Source organism: Podarcis cretensis, assembly GCF_951804945.1.
Source record: "Podarcis cretensis genome assembly, chromosome: 7".
Classification (NCBI taxonomy): Eukaryota; Metazoa; Chordata; class Lepidosauria; order Squamata; family Lacertidae; genus Podarcis; species Podarcis cretensis.
In genome coordinates this window covers 89,952,353-89,972,008 of record NC_137176.1, presented here as the reverse complement: position 1 = coordinate 89,972,008, position 19,656 = coordinate 89,952,353, and the positions used below count along the sequence as shown (strand labels likewise).

Genomic DNA, 19,656 nt, shown 5'->3' with positions numbered 1-19,656 from the left:
GACTTAGTTCTCGCAGGAACTCAAGGAGAGCGTAGTTCAATGCACCCGATACAGAGGCTCGATAAACTGTTAACAGGGCTGATGATTCAGAGCTCACTCTCTGCTGCCAAGCTTTTAAAAGGATATTAAATGACAATTAAACTGGGATTACACAAGGTAAGACTAAAAGCAAATAAATTAAAGTCATTTGAGTCAATAAAGCTCAGCGATAGTAAACAGAGGATCTCTCGGGAGAGAAGATCTTGACTTGGAGAGCAGTTTTACACATTACATTGAGCGAGGTGTTAGAAATTGGGTCTCTACCAATTCTAACTGCAGGGGAGAGTGGGCTCAGTTTTTCAGTGCTTCCCCATGCAAGAAAACAAACAGACAAAGCAAAAGCTAAACTCAAACAAAATGGAAAAAGCTACCCCGCTCCATGTCACAAAGTGGTGCATTCCAACTCTACAATTCTATGATCAGGAAGAGACTTATGCATGGCTTTTCCTTAACAATTATAATTATTAATATTTATTTATTGCATTTATATCACACTTTTCCAAGGAGCTAAATGTGGTGCACATCCCTTCCCAGGTTTATCCAAATAACAACCCTGTGAGGTAGGCTATGCTACAGGTGAGTAAATGGCCCAAGTGGGAATTTGAACCCGGGTTGCCTGGGTCCTAGTCCAACACTACCCCACACTGATTTTCTCCCTCCTTAATATGCTGTTTTTTTCCATGTATGCAGTCCCGGTAGGGAGTTTTTAACAAGGGGGAGCCTTAGAAAAATGCAACCAGCTTTTCTGCAGCTTAAGGAGATCAAGAACTCTGTCAGCCCATCTCCCAACTCTTTTTACTTCACTTGAAGAGTGTCTCCCAGATTAAAATGAGAGCCGAGCTGAACATTTCTCTGCTAATATTTTGGATTATTCTTTTTTTCATCCAAGACCACTGAATAAGGCAAACTAGATCATCATCATCAGTAATATATACTGCTTAATATGCAAAATCCCTAAGCGGTTTACATAAAACACTGCAAGATGATTTAAAAGATAAAAAATGTATATACAACATTTAAAAACAAAAGCACAAAGAAATACACCAGTAAAAACAGAGAAACCATAAAGAAAACATTCAGCTAGATGTCATTGAATAATAAAACAGAACACTGTGATACTTGCTTAGTTAGATAGGAGGATTTTAAAGCTTGCCACTGTTTCTGCCTCAAGAACAGCTAATGGAAGAATATTTGACCATTGGCCATGTTGACTGGGGCATGTTAGCTGGAGTGCCTCAAATTCCCCCATCCATGGTTTAAAATGTACTTTCTGAATCTTCTATACCATATGTATGTGTGTGTGGGAAGACAGTAGCTGCCGCTATCCTCCTCTTACCTATTCACCCAGGGTACTTTAGAAGATGCAAAATGGTGGCCAGGCATTTGCATGGCCTTCCCATCATCCTTTGGGAGGAAGGGCAAGATTACAAAATTAACACCATCACATGACACAGGCGCTGTTGTCACTTCTGGAGGCAGGAAAACAAAGGGGGGGGGGCACATTCCAGAAGATTTGCTGTTGCTAATGGAGTCCTACACCCAGGAGAAACTGCTGCAAGAATTTCTCCTTTACCTGGAGAAATCCCTCCCACCTTGATTTCGCTGCCTACAAGTAGGGTGGAAATAGTCAACTGCGCCATTTACGCTGATGCGGAATTTCTGTTAGGCTCATTATCAGTAAGGCGGTGTTATGTATGCAAGAACGCAACTCGATCACAGAAGTGGTATGGAGCAGTTAAGGGGGAAACAGATGACTAAAGGTAAAAAAAAAAAAGTAAAGGTAAAGGACCTCTGGATGGTTAAGTCCAGTCAAAGGTGACCATGGGCTTGTGGCACTCATTTCGCTTTCAGGCCGAGGGAGCTGGCATTTGTCCACAGACAGCTTTCTGGGTCATGCCGCCAGCATGACTAAAACGCTTCTGATGCAATGGAACACCGTGATGCAAACCAGAGCACACCTTCCTAGCACAGTGGTACCTATTTATCTACTTGCATTGGCATGCTTTCGAACTGCTAGGTTGGCAGGAGCTGGGATAGAACAACGGGAGCTCACCCTGCCGTGGGGATTTGAACCACTGACCTTCTGATCGGCAAGCCCAAGAGGCTCAGTGGTTTAGACCACAGCGCTACCTGCGTCCTCTCTAATGACTGAAGGATAACATAAAAAGGGTACCAGGAGGGAGCTACATAAATGCTTTAAAAGGGGAGTTAGGAAGTGTTTCCAAGAACTGTAGTTGCAGTGGGGGACTTGGAGCTCTCAAATTTCAGCAATGCCCTGTGTGGCACTCCCCGCCTCTCACAATCCATTCTGCAGCATTGCTTGTGGTGCTCTGCAGTGTGGTGCCAAGTCGCTCTATCCTAAAACCACCTGTGATGGCCTGAGATTAGGACTCGGAGGCTGAACCTGAGGAATCCCAGTCTGCACAGGATTCCCCGCCTCCAGAACCAGCTGAGCCAGGGCTGGGGCCTGAGTCTGAGGGGTCCTCACCTGTGCTGGATCCTCAGGTGCAGGCACCAGCTGAGTCTGCTCTGGCTCCTGAGGTGATGGAGGACCCATTGCCTGCAGGTGCTCCACTCTCAGCCCTGTCAGGGGAGGCTGAGGTTGCCTCTGGATCCAGTAACCCTCCAGCCTCTCCTGAGCAGCAGAGGCTCAGGGCAGAGAGGTGGAGGGAACTAAGTTCCTGCAGGAGGAGTGCTCACCTCCAGGCCAGGAGAGGTGGGTCACCTGTGGACTGGGGCTGCCCTATGCCTTGGGGCAGTTAAAACCCAGCCAGCTCAAGTCCCAGGTTGCGGGAGCAACATTGTTGGTAGCCAGTTCCTGCCTGCACCTTTTCCTGCTGGAGCTCCTGACCTTGCCCAACTCCCTGCCTTGGACCCAGCCTCAGCTTTGACGGACTGCCTCTATACTGCACCCTCGACCTTGGACTGGACTTGGACCTCGCCTCTTGGATACCCACGGGACCAGCACACCACCTCTGGTGGTAGGATGGAAAGATGGTAGAGCAATGAGGTGGCAGAAGGTGGTTGGGGAAGAGGATGGAACAGCCAAGGTGACACATTGTGCTTATAGAGAATGTATCCTTATGGAAAGCTCTGGTCCAGTAACACATTATTGAACGAGGTCTCGCTAACTGGAAATTGACTGTGAGCCTCCGTATTTGAATCCCCAAGGGAAATTTCTCCCACAACACATGCCTCTTGAGAGAGAAAATATTCTGCTTGACACTCATGGGAAGTTTCCGTTTTCCTACTGGCTAGGATGTGTCCCAGAGCAGGACATGGTCCTAAATGTCCGCCATTCAATCCTCTAATACCTTTCCATGTGAAGGGTGAAACAGATCCTTTTAAATTCTCAGAGAAGTTCCACTCAAATCAACACCACCCTGGGGAAATCCAAGAGGTTAAAGGATTACCTAGCTCAGGGCCAAGCAAGCAGCAGGCGGCCGCAGTGAAGCTGACTTTGTAACTTTGGTCACAGCCAGAGGTGCAAAAATAAAGAATTACCCTTAGGGATTGAGGGGTGGGGGGCAATTCAGTTCGGTTTTCATTTTAATGCAAAGCTACACTTCTGAAAATAATATGTAAATCGAACTGCAGCTATTCTTTGAAGTTTAGCAAATTGAGTTGATCGGTTTCCCAACAAAGAAAAAGTGTGCAGAACTGTGCATATTGGGGAAGTGTGCATTAAAAAAAAAAACCCATACATTGTTGAAAATCTATAAAACACACCACTTTGTGAAAAAATGCCAGATTCCCATAAAAGCCCATAAGCCGGACCTGAGTGCAAAAGCACTCTCCCCACTTGTGATTCTCAGCAACTGAGAATATCAGGAGGAATCTTGAAATGCAGCTGCTCAGAAGTTTAATCACTTACCTTTTAGATCTTTTTGGCTTCTACGTTTGCTTGACCGGAACAGGATATGCATTGAACTTGTGTTCAGTGGAATGTATCAACAAGCCTAATTTTCCTCTCAAAGAAGAAATGTGCAACAGGTGCCCCAATTCTTCTCTGCTTTGAATTGAAATCTGAACCAGGGGATAATCTCCAGTTCTCCTCTCACCCACCCAGCCCCCAAATCCTTTTATAAAGTAGTTATGCTGCTGAACTTGCAGTGATGTGACTATTCAGAGTCATTTTGTCAGGTTGAACAGATTGTGGTATGAGCCACAAAGTAACTAGTCACACTCTTAAAATTCATCTGCCCTGTAATCTCCCTCCCTTCGCTTACATTTTTTATTCCACAGCTCAAAGTGGCATACATGGTTCTCTCTGCCTCCTCATTTTATCCACACAACAACCCTGTAAGGCAGGTTAGACTGGCCCAGGATTGTTGGTTTCTGTTTATGCCACTGTGCAGGGCTTGGAGTCACAAGACTCTGTTTTGCATACCAGACATTCCAGACTGTTGGAAGTCTCACGGAAGAGAGGAGACGGATGTGATGTCACTGGTTTCCTGTTCCTTTGTTTCCCAGTTGCTCTCTGCCTTTCACAGAGAGAGCATATATATTTCTTTTCTGTCTGTGTAGTTAGAAATAAAACCTAGCAATGTAGCTCAAACTTCTCGTCTCTTCTGCTGCTTTGATACTCTGCTGAATGGGGAACGTGCCTGGAGCCTTATCAAAGGCTCAGGTCGTTAATCATCATTGGAGGAGATTCTGAAGGCTCGACCGGAGGAGTAGCTCGGTCGTAGCATAGATTCCGACAAGGATAACCCAGCAAGCTTCATGGGTAAGTGGGGATTCGAAGCTCAGTCTGTGAGGGCCTAGTCCAACACCCTAACCATTGCACCACTGATCTAGCTATCCAGGAAGTGGGAGGAGCAACCTGAAATGCTTACTGTGTTTTTAAGAAAGACCCGGTAACCAGCACCACTCTGAACACAACATGCACTGTGGCAGAACAATCCAACCCATGTAGATGAGGATAGATTTCTCAAGTCAGCTGTTCGGACTCCGCATCTGAGCAATCCATCCCACTGGAGCAATTGCACAGTCAACTCATGCCGCAATAATATCCATATGTATTGCAACAGTTTTGCACTGGGGGATTTGAATTTAAAATTTCCAGGAGAATGGAACTTTCTGCAGCTTTCTACACCAAGATGTGAGGCCCGCTGCATTCCCAATCATTTCCTTAAGGAAAACTAATGGCACTGAATTCTAAATTCCATGCTCAAACAACGTTTGAAAAGATCAACCACAAACCAAGCAAGCATACTAGCAGCATAACAAGCAATGCTTCTCTTTGCTAGCACATAGAAAGATGTTTGATACTCAAAAACACCATAATGGGGAATTTCCATAATGGGGAAGAACAGCTGCTTGCATGTAGAATGTGCCAGGTTCAGTCCCCAGCATCTATCACTGAGTTGCAACCCTTCTCCTGATTTCCCCCCTCTAAATGAATTCAAACAGAGATTAAATGAATACGGGTGTGTGTGTGGTGTTATTTCAGTTTCATGCATCAAAACCAGTGTCTTATTCTGGGTTCCACACCTTAAAACTGCAATATAGATTTTGGGATTCTGAGCGGAGGAACCCCTTTTCAGTATGATTCAAATCCACCCATTTGAGCTTCAGCTGATGCTCAGCACTGGATGTATTGCTGAATGGTGTGATTTCTCCCCCCCCCCTTCCCACCTCCAGCTTTGAGCAAGGGATCCTCACCCCATCCAAGACACAGGAAGCGTTTGCGGATGATGCGGTTTCGCAGCCTGCCCGTCACAGCCATGTAAGATTGCCAGGCTTCGGTCAGCACCCAGCAGAAGGAGGAGAGGAAGAAAAAGTGAAGGAAGGCGGCCACCAAGGTGCATATCACCTGGAAAAGTGTGAGAGAGAAATGACATGTGTAAGAAGGAGGAGGAGAAAGTGAAGGGCGACAGACAGCTGGACCATAAGAGGTAAAGCAGGGGTCAGCAAACTTTTTCAGCAGGGGGCCGGTCCACTGTCCCTCAGACCTTGTCAGGGGCTGGACTATATTTTGAAAAAATTAAATAAAAATGAACGAATTCCTATGCCCCACAAATAACCCAGAGATGTATTAAATAAAAGCACACATTCTACTCATGTAAAAACACCAGACAGGCCCCACAAATAACCCAGAGATGCATTTTAAATAAAAACACACATTCTACTCTTGTAAAAACACCAGGCAGGCCCCACAAATAACCGAGAGATGCATTTTAAATAAAAGGACATATTCTACTCATGTAAAAACACACTGATTCCCGGACCTTCCGCGGGCCGGATTTAGTAGGCGATTGGGCCGGATCCGGCCCCCGGGCATTAGTTTGCCTACCCATATATATATAAACCAGACAAACACTTTCTGGGGCCCCCTCCCAGTGTTTTAACGGGTTCCTTTTACGCTTGCTTTTAGATTTGTAAGCCGTTTTGAGCACCTCCTTCCTGGAGTGGAAATGTGGGGTGGAAGTTCTAAAAATAATACAAACTGGCAGCAGGAATGGCAAGTGTCGGCGGAGGGCTGGTGCCAAGCTATTATGAGCCGAGCCAAATCTCAGAGGAGGCTTGGCTCAGCTCGAAATGGCTGAGGGATTTCTGAACCAAGGAATCTGAATTATGAATGCTCCCTTTCTGAACTTTGCTGCTGTCACTATCTAGGTTTCCCCGAGGGCTGCCAGCTGGCTCTGCTTGCATTAGAATATATAAAGACGAGGCCTATCGGAAGGAACTGTTACTTCGGACTTCCCAGACGAGTGATGGCGAAAGGGAAGATGCTGATATACACTTTATTACATATATCGGAGAAGAAGGGCAGGTAATTGCCTTCCACTCCCTGTTCCATAATAATAATAATAATAACAACAATAACAACAACAACTTAATACCCCGCCCATCTGGCTGAGTTTCCCCAGCCACTCTGGGCGGCTCCCAATCAAGTGTTAAAAACAGTACAGCGTTAAATATTAAAAACTTCCCTAAGCAGGGCTGCCTTCAGATGTCTTTTAAAGATAAAATAGCTGCTTATTTCCTTCACATCTGCTGGTAGGGCGTTCCACAGGGCAGGCACCACTACCGAGAAGGCCCTCTGCCTGGTTCCCTGTGACCTCAATTCTTGCAATGAGGGAACCACCAGAAGGCCCTCGGCACTGGACCTCAGTGTCCTCATTAGCTAAAATGGGATGTAAGACTTTGGCTTTGAGGAGGAAACTTGTTAGAGACGCACACTCACTTTGGGTCAAGTCAAAGGCAGCCCATTCTATGCATGAGTCTCTGGGATCCCTGCCTACAAAACGTCTAATATGTGAGTACAGTGGTGCCCCACAAGACGAATGCCTCGCAAGACGGAAAACCCGCTAGACGAAAGAGTTTTCCGTTTTGGAGGTGCTTCGCAAAATGAATTTCCTATGGGCTTGCTTCGCAAGACAAGAATGTCTTGCGAGTTCCTGCGGGTTTTTTTCCCCTCCCCCCTTTTTCTAAGCTGCTAAGCCGCTAATCAGCTGATCCGCTAAGCCGATAAGCCGCTAAAAGCCGCTAAAAGCCGCTAAGCCGCTAATAGCGCTAATCCGCTAAGCCGTCAATGGGTTTGCTTCGCAAGACCGCTAGACGAAGAGAATCGCGGAACGGATTCTTTTCGTCTTGCGAGGCACCCCTGTATATGGTTTGAAACAGATTCATAGAACAGAATCATAGCATCGTAGATTCTGCAAGGGACCCTGACGATCATCTAGTCCAACCCCCTACAATGCAGGAATATGCGGCTCTCCCATATGGGGATTGAGCCTGCAATCTTGGCGTTATCAGCACCACACTTTAACCAACTGAGCTATCCTATGGGTATCAATACTAAACCAGCTCCAATCCAAACATTCTGGCTTAGGCAGTGGCTGCAGCCGTGACTCCCTTCCCTGGGATTCTAACCCATCGAGGCCCCTTCCCTTCTGCCTTCAGTAGCAAAACCTTTTCTTGTCCTTTGAAGCAGGCGGCGATGCTTGGCCAAGCGTGATTTAATAATCAAAAAGGCTGCCAAGCTGCAGCGGAGAGAGAGAGAGAGAGATTGGCTAGGCGGGCGCCTTTCTTCTTCATCATCCCTTTTGTCTAATGTGACCAGGAGCAAAAATATGCATCTTTTAAATGTACTGCTTTCATCTTCAAAGGCTCTCATAAATGCAGAGAGGGGCACTATTCACTAGGGGTGCACACAGGTGGAAAATGTGTGTTTGTCAGGGGAGCAGGGACGCCATAAAGACATAGAGAAATGGAAGCTGGAACAACAACAAAAGCATTGCTAACTGCTGAAGACGACTCTACAACAGTTGGAAGTTTTAATGCCTCTCTCTCTCTCTCTCTCTCTCTCTCTCTCTCACACACACACACACACACACACACACACACACACACAAATTAATCCAGAATGCAGCAGCTAGACTGATGACAGGGAGCGGCCACTGGGACCACATAACACCGGTCCTGAGAGATCTGCATTGGCTCCCAGTACATTTCCGAGCACAATTCAAAGTGTTGGTGCTGACCTTTAAAGCCCTAAATGGCCTCGGTCCTGTATACCTGAAGGAGCGTCTCCACCCCCATCATTCATCCCGGACACTGAGGTCCAGGGCTGAGGGCCTTCTGGCGGTTCCCTCATTGCGAGAAGTGATGTTGCAGGGAACCAGACAGAGGGCCTTCTTGATAGTGGCGCCTGCCCTGTGGAACGCCCTCCCTTCAGATGTCAAGGAAATAAACAACTATCTGACTTTTAGAAGACATCTGAAGGCAGCCCTGTTTAGAGAAGTTTTTATTGTTTGATTCTTTATTGTGTTTTTAATATTCTGTTTGGAGCTGCCCAGAGTGGCTGGGGAAACTCAGCCAGATGGGCGGGGTATAAATATTATTATTATTATTATTATTATTATTATTATTATTATTATTATTATCATTATCATTATTATCCATAGGGGAGCAGGGGCAATGTGAACTGCACTGAAGGAAGTTGGCAGTACTCTTTTCATTCCTCTCCTCTCCAGGTAACTTCATCTTAAGAAAACAATCTCCCTACAAAAATCCATTGACAGAAATCAAAAATGAAGCGACCCTTTTGCTTGATCACCTTCAATTACATCTTTATCCTTCTGTCTCTACTTTAGTGCCACTTTCTCCAAATCAAGATGAGTCATTACTCTGATTGCTTTGATGAAGATCTGTTCGCTTGGGAGAAGCTGGTGCCAGATTTGCCCTACCAGCTATTTCTCACTTTCAGATCGATGGTGATTGACAGATTTCATCGAGAGCTGTGCATAATTTGAATGCCTTTAAAAGAAGTTGGCATAAATGTCTGATATGGAGTTCAGAATATTTTATTTATTTATTCCATTCATATCATGCCTTTTCTTCCAAGGAGCTTGAGGTGGTCACATGGTTCTCCCGCTCCTTGTTTAATCCTCACAACAACCGTGTGAGGTGGGCTAGGCTGAGAGGGAGTGACAGGCTCAAGGTCACCCAGGGAGCTTCATGGTCGAGCAAGGATTTGAACCCGAATATCCCAGTTCCTAGTCCAACACTCTAACCACTACCCAACATTGCCTCTTTGCTCAGCTTGTCCCTGACTTTTCTTCCTTCGCAGCTGAGAATTTAAATCGACCCAATTTGCACATCACATTAAACCGTTGTTTAAAACAAACCATGGTTTAATGCTGATGTATTAAACTATACTTTGATGTGACCTGCAAACCTGGTCGTTGTTACTGCTGCTGTTATTCTGTTGGTTATTTGCTCCTAGTGCTTGTCGATGACACTGGAAATGCAGCAAGCTTAAGAAAAGTCAAAGGGTTAGTCTTTCTGTCCGTAACTGACCTCTGGAACGTATAGCCACAAAAATGCTGAAGCAGTGAGCACTGATGGGCAGGATTCACCTAATGTGTCCTAGCAGCAGAAGCTCTAAACAAGGAATTCTGCTCACACAATGGAACTTAACCCCTTCTCCTCCCACCACATGTCTCTCATTCTTTCCCCAAGGGTTGTTCTGTGGGGAGAGAGTGAGAACCCCAGAACAGCATTCAAGGAGAGGAGAAAGGGCATCATTCCATCTGGCAAGAAGAAACTGCCTTTGGCTAATTAAATAATCTTTTTTTTGGGGGGGGGGTGTTACAGGTAGGTAGCTGTGTTGGTCTGCCGTAGTTGAAACAAAATAAATAAATAAAAATCATTCCAGTAGCACCTTAGAGACCAACTAAGTTTGTTATTGGTATGAGCTTCCGTGTGCATGCTCACTTCTATTCTTTTTACAGATAGGTAGCCGTGTTGGTCTGCCATAGTCAAAACAAAAAAATTCCTTCCAGTAGCACCTTAAAGACCAACTAAGTCAGTTCTTGGTATGAGCTTTCGTGTGCATGCACACTTCTTCAGATACACCGAAACAGAAGTTTCCAGACCCTTCTATATAGTGAGAAGGTGGGGAGGGGTATTACTCAGAAGGGTGGTGGGAATGGGTGATTGGCAGATAGCTGTGATGAGCCTGTTGACGACTCTTAAGCTTTTTCCTGTAAGACCCATTGCAGTCGTTAAGAGTCGTCAACAGGCTCATCACAGCTATCTGCCAATCACCCATTCCCACCACCCTTCTGAGTAATACCCCTCCCCACCTTCTCACTATATAGAAGGGTCTGGAAACTTCTGTTTCAGTGTATCTGAAGAAGTGTGCATGCACACGAAAGCTCATACCAAGAACTGACTTAGTTGTTCTATTCTTTTTGTTTGGCACATTGGTGTGTAATTTGTGTGTGTTTTTATATTGTAAACTGCCCTGTGATCATCGGATGAAGGGTGGTATAGAGACTGATTGATTGAATGAATGAATAAATGAATGAATGATGCTATCCACTTAGCGTGATGTTGAATTCCGCCCAAAGTCTCGTAAATGGGAGTAAAATATTTTGTGGAGGCAGATGGCTCCTAACCACGGTAGCCAAAAACAGCTACTTCCATGTGCAGTAACTGACTGCTAAATTATTTTAAACACAGTGTCCTTTCAGGCTCCCAAGTTGCAGTCTGGCCATGCACAGTTAGGATGGGGATGCTGCGTCCTACAGGGCAGGGCCAGGGCCAGAAAAGTCTCTGATAGTCCTGTCAAGGCTAGTGGTAGTCCAAATTTGGTAGTCCAGTCCAGGTTGGTGCTGCCAGATCCAGCATAGATAGAATCATAGAATCATAGAGTTGGAAGAGACCACAAGGGCCATCGAGTCCAACCCCCTGCCAAGCAGGAAACACCATCAGAGCACTCCTGACAGAGGTTGTCAAGCCTCTGCTTAAAGACCTCCAAAGAAGGAGACTCCACCACACTCCTTGGCAGCAAATTCCACTGTCGAACAGCTCTTACTGTCAGGAAGTTCTTCCTAATGTTTAGGTGGAATCTTCTTTCTTGTAGTTTGGAACCATTGCTCCGTGTCCGCTTCTCTGGAGCAGCAGAAAACAACCTTTCTCCCTCCTCTATGTGACATCCTTTTATATATTTGAACATGGCTATCATATCACCCCAGGGGACGCAGGTGGCGCTGTGGGTTAAAGCCTCAGCGCCTAGGACTTGCCGATCGAAAGGTCGGTGGTTCAAATCCCTGCGGCGGGGTGCGCTCCCGCTGCTCGGTCCCAGCGCCTGCCAACCTAGCAGTTCGAAAGCACCTCCGGGTGCAAGTAGATAAATAGGGACCGCTTACCAGCGGGAAGGTAAACGGCGTTTCCGTGTGCGACTCTGGCTCGCCAGAGCAGCGATGTCACGCTGGCCACGTGACCCGGAAGTGTCTCCGGACAGCGCTGGCCCCTGGCCTCTTAAGTGAGATGGGCGCACAACCCCAGAGTCGGACACGACTGGCCCGTACGGGCAGGGGTACCTTTACCTTTACCTTTTATCATATCACCCCTTAACCTCCTCTTCTCCAGGCTAAACATGCCCAGCTCCCTTAGCCGTTCCTCATAAGGCATCGTTTCCAGGCCTTTGACCATTTTGGTTGCCCTCCTCTGGACATGTTCCAGTTTGTCAGTGTCCTTCTTGAACTGTGGTGCCCAGAACTGGACACAGTACTCCAGGTGAGGTCTGACCAGAGCAGAATACAGTGGCACTATTACTTCCCTTGATCTAGATGCTATACTCCTATTGATGCAGCCCAGAATTGCATTGGCTTTTTAAGCTGCCGCGTCACACTGTTGGCTCATGTCAAGTTTGTGGTCAACCAAGACTCCTAGATCCTTTTCACATATACTGCTCTCAAGCCAGGTGTCACCCATCTTGTATTTGTGCCTCTCATTTTTTTTGCCCAAGTGCAATACTTTACATTTCTCCCTGTTAAAATTCATCTTGTTTGTTTTGGCCCAGTTCTCCTCCTCCCTCCTCCTCAGTTGCCCAACTGCCCTGCTTTTTGACAGCCTTAGAATATTTGGGTTGGGCCCAATCTAACTTGGGGTGAACTGGGGCTACCTCAACACATTTCAGCTGAATCTCGCATGGGCCCAAATGGGCCCAGTTCAGTTTGAAATCCAGGCAGAGCACAGCCCTGATATTCATTCACCACCATCTCCATTCTTGCAGACACTACCGAGGCCTTGAATCTGCATCAACTTAAGGACTGCTTTGCAAGGTCATTTTTCTCTTCTTCTTCTTTTGTCTGTGTGTCCACAATAGCTATTGTTCAAAGGTATGCTGTTGAAGTACATGGAGGTTCGATTGAGCTTTAATGGCTCATAGACCTTCTCCAAAACATGTTTAAAAGCCATTCAAAAGCTTCCACAACATTTGGAATATGCTCCCTCATATTTACCTACCTAGGCAATGAGTGTGGGTTAGGGTTTCTTAATTAAGGTCAGCAACTGGCTCCAGGCTTGGTGTATGAAAGGGGTGATATGGAAGAGCAGAACATTTATTAAGTGGAACATTCGCCTCTGCCTCCCTTTGGTCAATCTGTCTTTTTGAATTTGAGAGATAGAAACCACTGAACCTCGCAAACTGGTCCTGTTCTTGCAGGAAAGTGCCAAGGGGACTGGGGCGGTGGGAGTCAGAGAGAGCTAACTCTAGGCAGAAACTCAAAATGCATCACAGCTGAAGCCTTTCTCCTTATTCTTCTTAGAATCAGTAAAGATGCTCCCCAGATTCTCAAAGGGGATACATGTGTAATTTGCCATTCAGTGGTACATATAGAGAATGAAATAATGAGCCGAAAGAAGAAGAAGAAGAAGAAGAAGAAGAAGAAGAAGAGGAGGAGGAGGAGGAGGAGGAGGAGGAGGAGTTTGGATTTGATATCCCGCCTTTCACTCCCCTTCAGGAGTCTCAAAGCGGCTAACATTCTCCTTTCCCTTCCTCCCCCACAACAAACACTCTGTGAGGTGAGTGGGGCTGAGAGACTTCAGAGAAGAGTGACTGGCCCAAGGTCACCCAGCAGCTGCATGTGGAGGAGCGGAGATGCGAACCCGGTTCACCAGAATACGAGTCTACCGCTCTTAACCACTACACCACACTGGCTCTCAAGAAAGCAAATGAATGTCTCTCCCTGGGAATTCAGCTATCGTATCTAACAGCAGCAACAACAAAAAACCTGGGCAAATTCCTACCTTATTCCGGGTCTGGGTTTGCCCAATCAGGATGAGAGCGTTGGAAGATATGATGGAGAGGCAGAAGTTGATAAGGATGACGGAACGTTCGGAACGGATGTACCTACAGAAGACGAAGAAAAAGGTAGACAGAAGGAAAGAGCCTTAGATACATGATCTGCAAATTGTCAAAAGGCTGGTCATGGGAATGGGGAAATCTGCCAAATTCAATTTCACTCAATGCCCCATTTTTCTGATCTTAAATTCTCCACATTTTTTTGAAAAAGGACCTCGTGAAAATCCTTCTAGTGAGAACTTCTCCTTGTGCACATTTTGTACACACCTTTACATGGTATACACTTTCTTGGAAAGCAGTTTTCCCTAATGCAATGCAGTTCAATGCACACTGTGCCCTACCTAGTACATGCATTTCTGCACACATTACTAGGCAGGAACACTGCACTACAAAATTTGGAGAAATACAAATTTTGGAAGAAGCCTGTGTTTCAGTCTGTGTATCATATTGGAAAGTGCAAATGAGGTTGTTATACCTTTAAACGATGAACTGAATTGAATTCCCCTGCACCATCTCTGGCTGTGACCCTCATGGGACCTGTTAGCTTACAGACCCAATTCAAGGTGATCACATTCATGTTTAATGCCTATGTAACTTAAGCAAGGGACACAGGTGGCGCTGTGGGTTAAACCACAGAGCCTAGGACTTGCCAATCAGAAGGTTGGCGGTTCGAATCCCCGCGACGGAGTGAGCTCCCGTTGCTCGGTCCCTGCTCCTGCCAACCTAGCAGTTTGAAAGCACGTCAAAGTGCAAGTAGATAAATAGGTACCACTCCGGCGAAAAGGTAAACGGCGTTTCCGTGCGCTGCTCTGGTTTGCCAGAAGCAGCTTAGTCATTCTGGCCACAGGACCCGGAAGCTGTACGCTGGCTCCCTTGGTCAATAATGCAAGATGAGCACCGCAACCCCAGAGTCGGCCACAACTGGACCTAGTGGTCAGGGGTCCCTTTACCTTTAACTTAAGCAAGGACCATCTCCTTCCTTACAGACACACCCAGAGATTAAGATAAGCAGAAGGTGCCTGCTTGGTAGCTTTGCTGCCTTCCATAGCATTGTGGCTGGCAGCTCAGGGGAGAGTTCTCTCTGAGGCAGCTCCCAAAATATGGAATGTACCTACAGAGGTGTATCCACCATTTTCACTGCATAGTTTCCACTGTTTCCTGAACTTGACCTCTTTACCTTGTCATTCGACAGTTAAGATTTTTGTGATTGTTGTGTGCAGGACCACCTCTATTTATTGGCATACATTCTTTTATTTGATTTTAAGTTGCGCTACTGGATTTTAATGCCACATGTTTATATGGTTGTCACCTACCCTGGGATCTAGTGGTAAAGACTGGCAAGAACATTCTTTAATCCTCAACCTGCAACACGTGATCCATTTCCAAGAGCCCATGGGCCAGGAGAAGCTGCCATATACCAAGTCAGACCAATTGGTCCATCTAGCTCAATATTGTCCACACTGACTGGCAATTCCTCTTCAGGATTTCAGATAGAAGATGCCAGAGATTCCACCTGAGATGTTCTGCATGGAAAGCAGGTGCTCTACCACTGAACTGTGGTCCTTTCCCAATCTGAAATCCATGATCCCTACCATGAAATGACAGCAACAGTTACCCTGTCATGGAAAACGAGTTTCTGCAGATTTACCCCTTGGCCTGCAAACTCACGGTCACTTCAGCTTGAAGCAAGACACACCTCTCCACAAACACCTCATTGCCTGTGGAATCACATAACTTGGGTGATGTGCTTAGCTGTGGTCCAGTGATGAGGCGGGAGCCCTGGAAGCCCTAGAAGCAGAATCCACTGTGCCTCTGACACCCTTCCTGCCACCACCACTGCCAGCAGAGAAGGGGGTCTGACAGCAGCACCAGTTTGCTGTCAGTGTGGTGTAGTGGTTAAGAGTAGTGGACTCGTAATCTGGTGAACCGGGTTCGATTCCCTGCTCCTCCACATGCAGCTGCTGGGTGACCTTGGGCCAGTCACACTTCTCTGAAGTCTCTCAGCCCCACTCACCTCACAGAGTGTTTGTTGTGGGGGAGGAAGGGAAAGGAGAATGTTAGCCACTTTGAGACTCCTGAAGGGGAATGAAAGGTGGGATATCAAATCCAAACTTTTCTTCTTCTTCTTTCCAGCAAGATCTTGTTGAAATCTCATGGAGTGCATGAGCTCTCATGAGACTTTGGCGAGATCTCGCAAAATCTCACCAGAGGTCAGCTACCAGTGCTTAGTGGGTGCTGGCACAGCCAGTGCCAGGGTGGCAGTGAGGAAGCAAGGTGGCACGTTCCCCTTTTGCCTCAAGCAGCGAAGTGGAAGGTGCCACCCCTGGATATAGAGGACCTCATCTTGGTTTCAAGGCACAATGCTGGATGATTTTCAGTTCCTTTCAAGCCCCACATTTCTGTTTGTTCTGTCCTACTAAGGGTTGGCAGCTGGTAGACCTCGGGCCAAATCCGGCTGCAGGAAAGCAGCCAGCTGGTCTACAAACTCAAGGAAGTTGTTCCTGATACTGGCTTGAGTTGACAGCTGCTGCCACCGCCACCACCACAAAATTACAGCCCGTGTAATTTCAGCAGGACTTCAAGGAGGAGAGGGAATGGAAACTGCACAGTTGTGCCATGTCGTGTTTTGGGGGGCAAACACACAGAGGGAGCTGCCACAGCACAGGAAGGCTGGGGCAATCTGACTCCTTCCCCCCGATGTAACCCCATAACGTTACATGGAATATGTAGTGTCAAACCAGCTAAAATGGCACTATATGCAAAATATTGTGTTTAGATTAGCTTTCTGCAGTGTGAATGTCCATGTGAATGACTTTTATGGTTGTGGGTTGTATTCAATGCTCTGTGGGCACAGTTCTGCAGGTGCAATGGGACGTCTGTTTCCTCTCCTCTCCCTACATTTCCTGAACCCTCCAGAAATGATTCTGTGGGTGTGCAGGAAGTTGGAGGGGGCCAGATAACAGGAAGAGAAAGCTCCATTTACACATGAAACCCATTGCACCAGCAGAGCTCCAGCACTGGATAGAGCCCAACCTTATTATTATGTGCATCAATCACATGTTGCTTGCAAAACAACAACAAACTAACAAACAGTCTGGAGGGGCCCGTAAATGGAAGCAAATTATCTATATTTTGCTATACAGTGGTACCTCTGGATACGAACGGGATCCTTTCTGGAGCCCCGTTTGCATCCTGAAGTAAACGCAATCCGCGTCTGCGCGTGCATGGGTCGCGATTCACCCCTTCTGCGAATGCGCTTGACGCCACTTTGAACTTCTTCTTCTTCTTCTTCTTCTTCTTCTTCTTCTTCTTCTTCTTCTTCTTCTTCGTCTTCGTCTTCTTCTCCTCCTTCTCCTTCTCCTCCTCCTCCTCCTCCTCCTCCTCATCCAGTGCATAGTTAAACTATGGAACTCATTCCCACAGGAGGCAGTGATGACCACCAACCTTTTTAAAAAGATTAGACAAATTCATGGAGAGGGCTACTGGGCACGATGGTTCTGCCTTGTCTCCACAACTGGAGACAGCAAGACTTCTTAATCCCACTTGCTGGAAAACACGTGAGGGGAGAGACCTCTTGTGGCAGAATCCTGCTTGCTGGTTGCCCACCGTGAGAATAGGATGCTCGACCAGTTGGGCCATTGGCCTGATCCAGCAGGGACTTTTTATGTTACTGGGTTTCGGCTCGGTTTGCTGGGTCACATGTGATTCACGGCCATTCCAAATGAAACCATTACCCTACCTAGATGTACAAGGGATCTAGACACACATGAATGTGCACACACACAGAGAGAGAGGAATCCACTCCCCATCCCCCACCCCCAAAGATCCTTGCCTCTCTGCTGCCTCTCTGCTATTTGTCACTGCTGGAAGCATGTCCGCGGTCCCCTGGGTCTGGACATAGATCAATCCGAAGAAACGGTGTCAGCGGGTTAAGCTTCCCGCTGGCTATAAGCCTAGAGGAGGCTGCAAAGTGGCAAAGGCTGCAAAACCTCAGATTATTAAAACGTGAGATTGTAGCTCAGCCAGCCAGCGGCCAGTTGCAACTAGGTTCCAGGGCAGTGACAGATGTGTGCTGCTCTGAGCTGGAAGCCCTTGGAAATATTGGCTGCAGAACTGAGGAAGGGGTGGAAAAAAGCCCCACTCCTGGTTCACTGTGTTTTTCTTCTGTTTGCTTCATCATCATCATCATCATTTATTATTTATACCCCGCCCATCTGGCTGGGTAAATTTTTTTCCTTTATTTCCCCCCCAAAAACCTAGGTGCGTCCTATGGGACGAAAAATATGGTAGGTATTTCAGGACCGGTGTTATGTGGTCTCGGTGGCCACTCCCAGTCTTGCTGCCGCATTCTGGATTAGTTGTAGTTTCTGGGTCACCTTCAAAGGTAGCCCCACGTAGAGCGCATTGCAGTAGTCCAAGCGAAAGATAACCAGAGCATGCACCACTCTGGTGAGGCATAATAATAATAATAATAATAATAATGGAATAATAAGCTGTCCTTGGTCCATGTGGCTCAGTAATGTCTACACTGCCTGGCAGTGGACATGCCCTGGAGATGCCAGCGATAAAACCTTGGACCTTTGATGTGCAAAGCAGATGCTGTACCACTGAGCTATGCCTTTTCCCAATGGCAATGATGCTTTACCCAGGAGTAAGGGCAGGGGGGCTTCCATCTATGGCTGTTGGTGGGGGCATATATTCCCCTCTGCAATTCTTTCCTGGAGGACACCAGTCACTAAGAGGAGACCTGTTTGCACCTGCATATTTGTCTCCCAGATTTAACGAAATGCCCTCACAATTTTGGAAGGACGGAACCAGACGTGGGAGACCACTCCAGCTCTCAACCATAAAAACCTTTTCTATTCCCCATTCTAGCTCCCCAACTGTGTTGTATTGTCTTATTGTATGTATGTGCAGTGGCAAACCCAGGTTTGACTCTGTGTAAAATGAGCACGGGAATATCAGAAGAGCCCTGGTCAGGCCAAAGGCCCATCTAGTCCAATATCCTGTTCTCACAGTGGCCAACCAGACTGGGAAGTCCGCAAGCAAGACTAGACCACAACAGCTCTCTCCTAGTTGGGATTCTCAGCAGCTGGTATTAAAAGGAATACTGTGATTGATGGTGGAGGTAGAACACAGTCACCATGCCAAGGAACCAATGATAGCTTTATTCTCCACCTGTGCTGGGCCTGGGGGTAACCCGAGCAACACGGTCCAGGTCTGGTCCCGAATCCAAGGGTTCCGCGAGGAGTGAGTCCGACAGGGTCAAGGCAGGAAACCAGGCAAGATCAGTCACAGAATCACAGGCAGGTTCTGGCAAACAGCAATGTTGCTCCCGCAACCTGGGGCGGGGTCTGACAGCCTTTTATCTTTGTCAGGGTAGCGGCCGGTCCTGATCCCCAGGTCTCGCCCGAAGGCAAGCACTCCTCCTGCGAGTACTCAGGTCTCTCCTTCTCTCAGACCTGAGTCTCTGCAGCTCGGGAGATGTCAGTGGGTTACTAGACCCAGAGGCCGCCTCAGCCTCCCCTGACCCAACCGGTAGTGGAGCATGTGAGTGATGGCCCAGCTGAAGGCAACGAGGTAATCCCCGCATCTGGAGCCAGGGCAGGCTCAGGCCCCTGACTCAGCCCAGCTGGTGCTTGTTGTAGGGGAACCTGTGCAGACTGGGGCTCTTCAGAATCAGGCCCCAGACTAGGTTCAGATGCCGCCTGAGGCAGAGGATCCGGTGTGGACTGAAACTCCTCTGGCTGTGAGTCCGAGCCCAAGTCCCAGGCCATCACACCACCAGATGGATGGTCCCAGATCCACAATGTTCTTCCCCATCGATAGCCTTAGCTTTAGATGATTTCTATCTGAATGTAAGAGCACTACTAGATCAGGACAATGGCCCATCTAACCCAGCAAACTGTTATCATGGTGGTCAACCAATGGAAGACCACACACAGAATCTGAGTACAACAGCACTCTTCCTATCTGTGGTTCCAGCCCTACGGCCTCCAACAGTGGATGGG

The 19,656-nt window shown here is 47.2% G+C and overlaps 1 protein-coding gene across 5 annotated transcripts in view; it reads right to left on the bottom strand.

The window, feature by feature from the left end:
• ADGRB1 (adhesion G protein-coupled receptor B1) overlaps positions 1-19,656 on the bottom strand; it is a 421,483-nt gene that overhangs the window by 59,122 nt on the left and 342,705 nt on the right. For all 5 annotated transcript variants that reach the window (XM_079984142.1, XM_079984141.1, XM_079984145.1 and 2 more), the window contains exons 20-21: positions 13,591-13,693; positions 5,707-5,857 (exon numbers count right to left, since the gene is read on the bottom strand). In XM_079984142.1, coding sequence (XP_079840268.1) covers positions 5,707-5,857; positions 13,591-13,693 — 254 coding nt within the window. The remainder of the gene's footprint in view (positions 1-5,706; positions 5,858-13,590; positions 13,694-19,656) is intronic.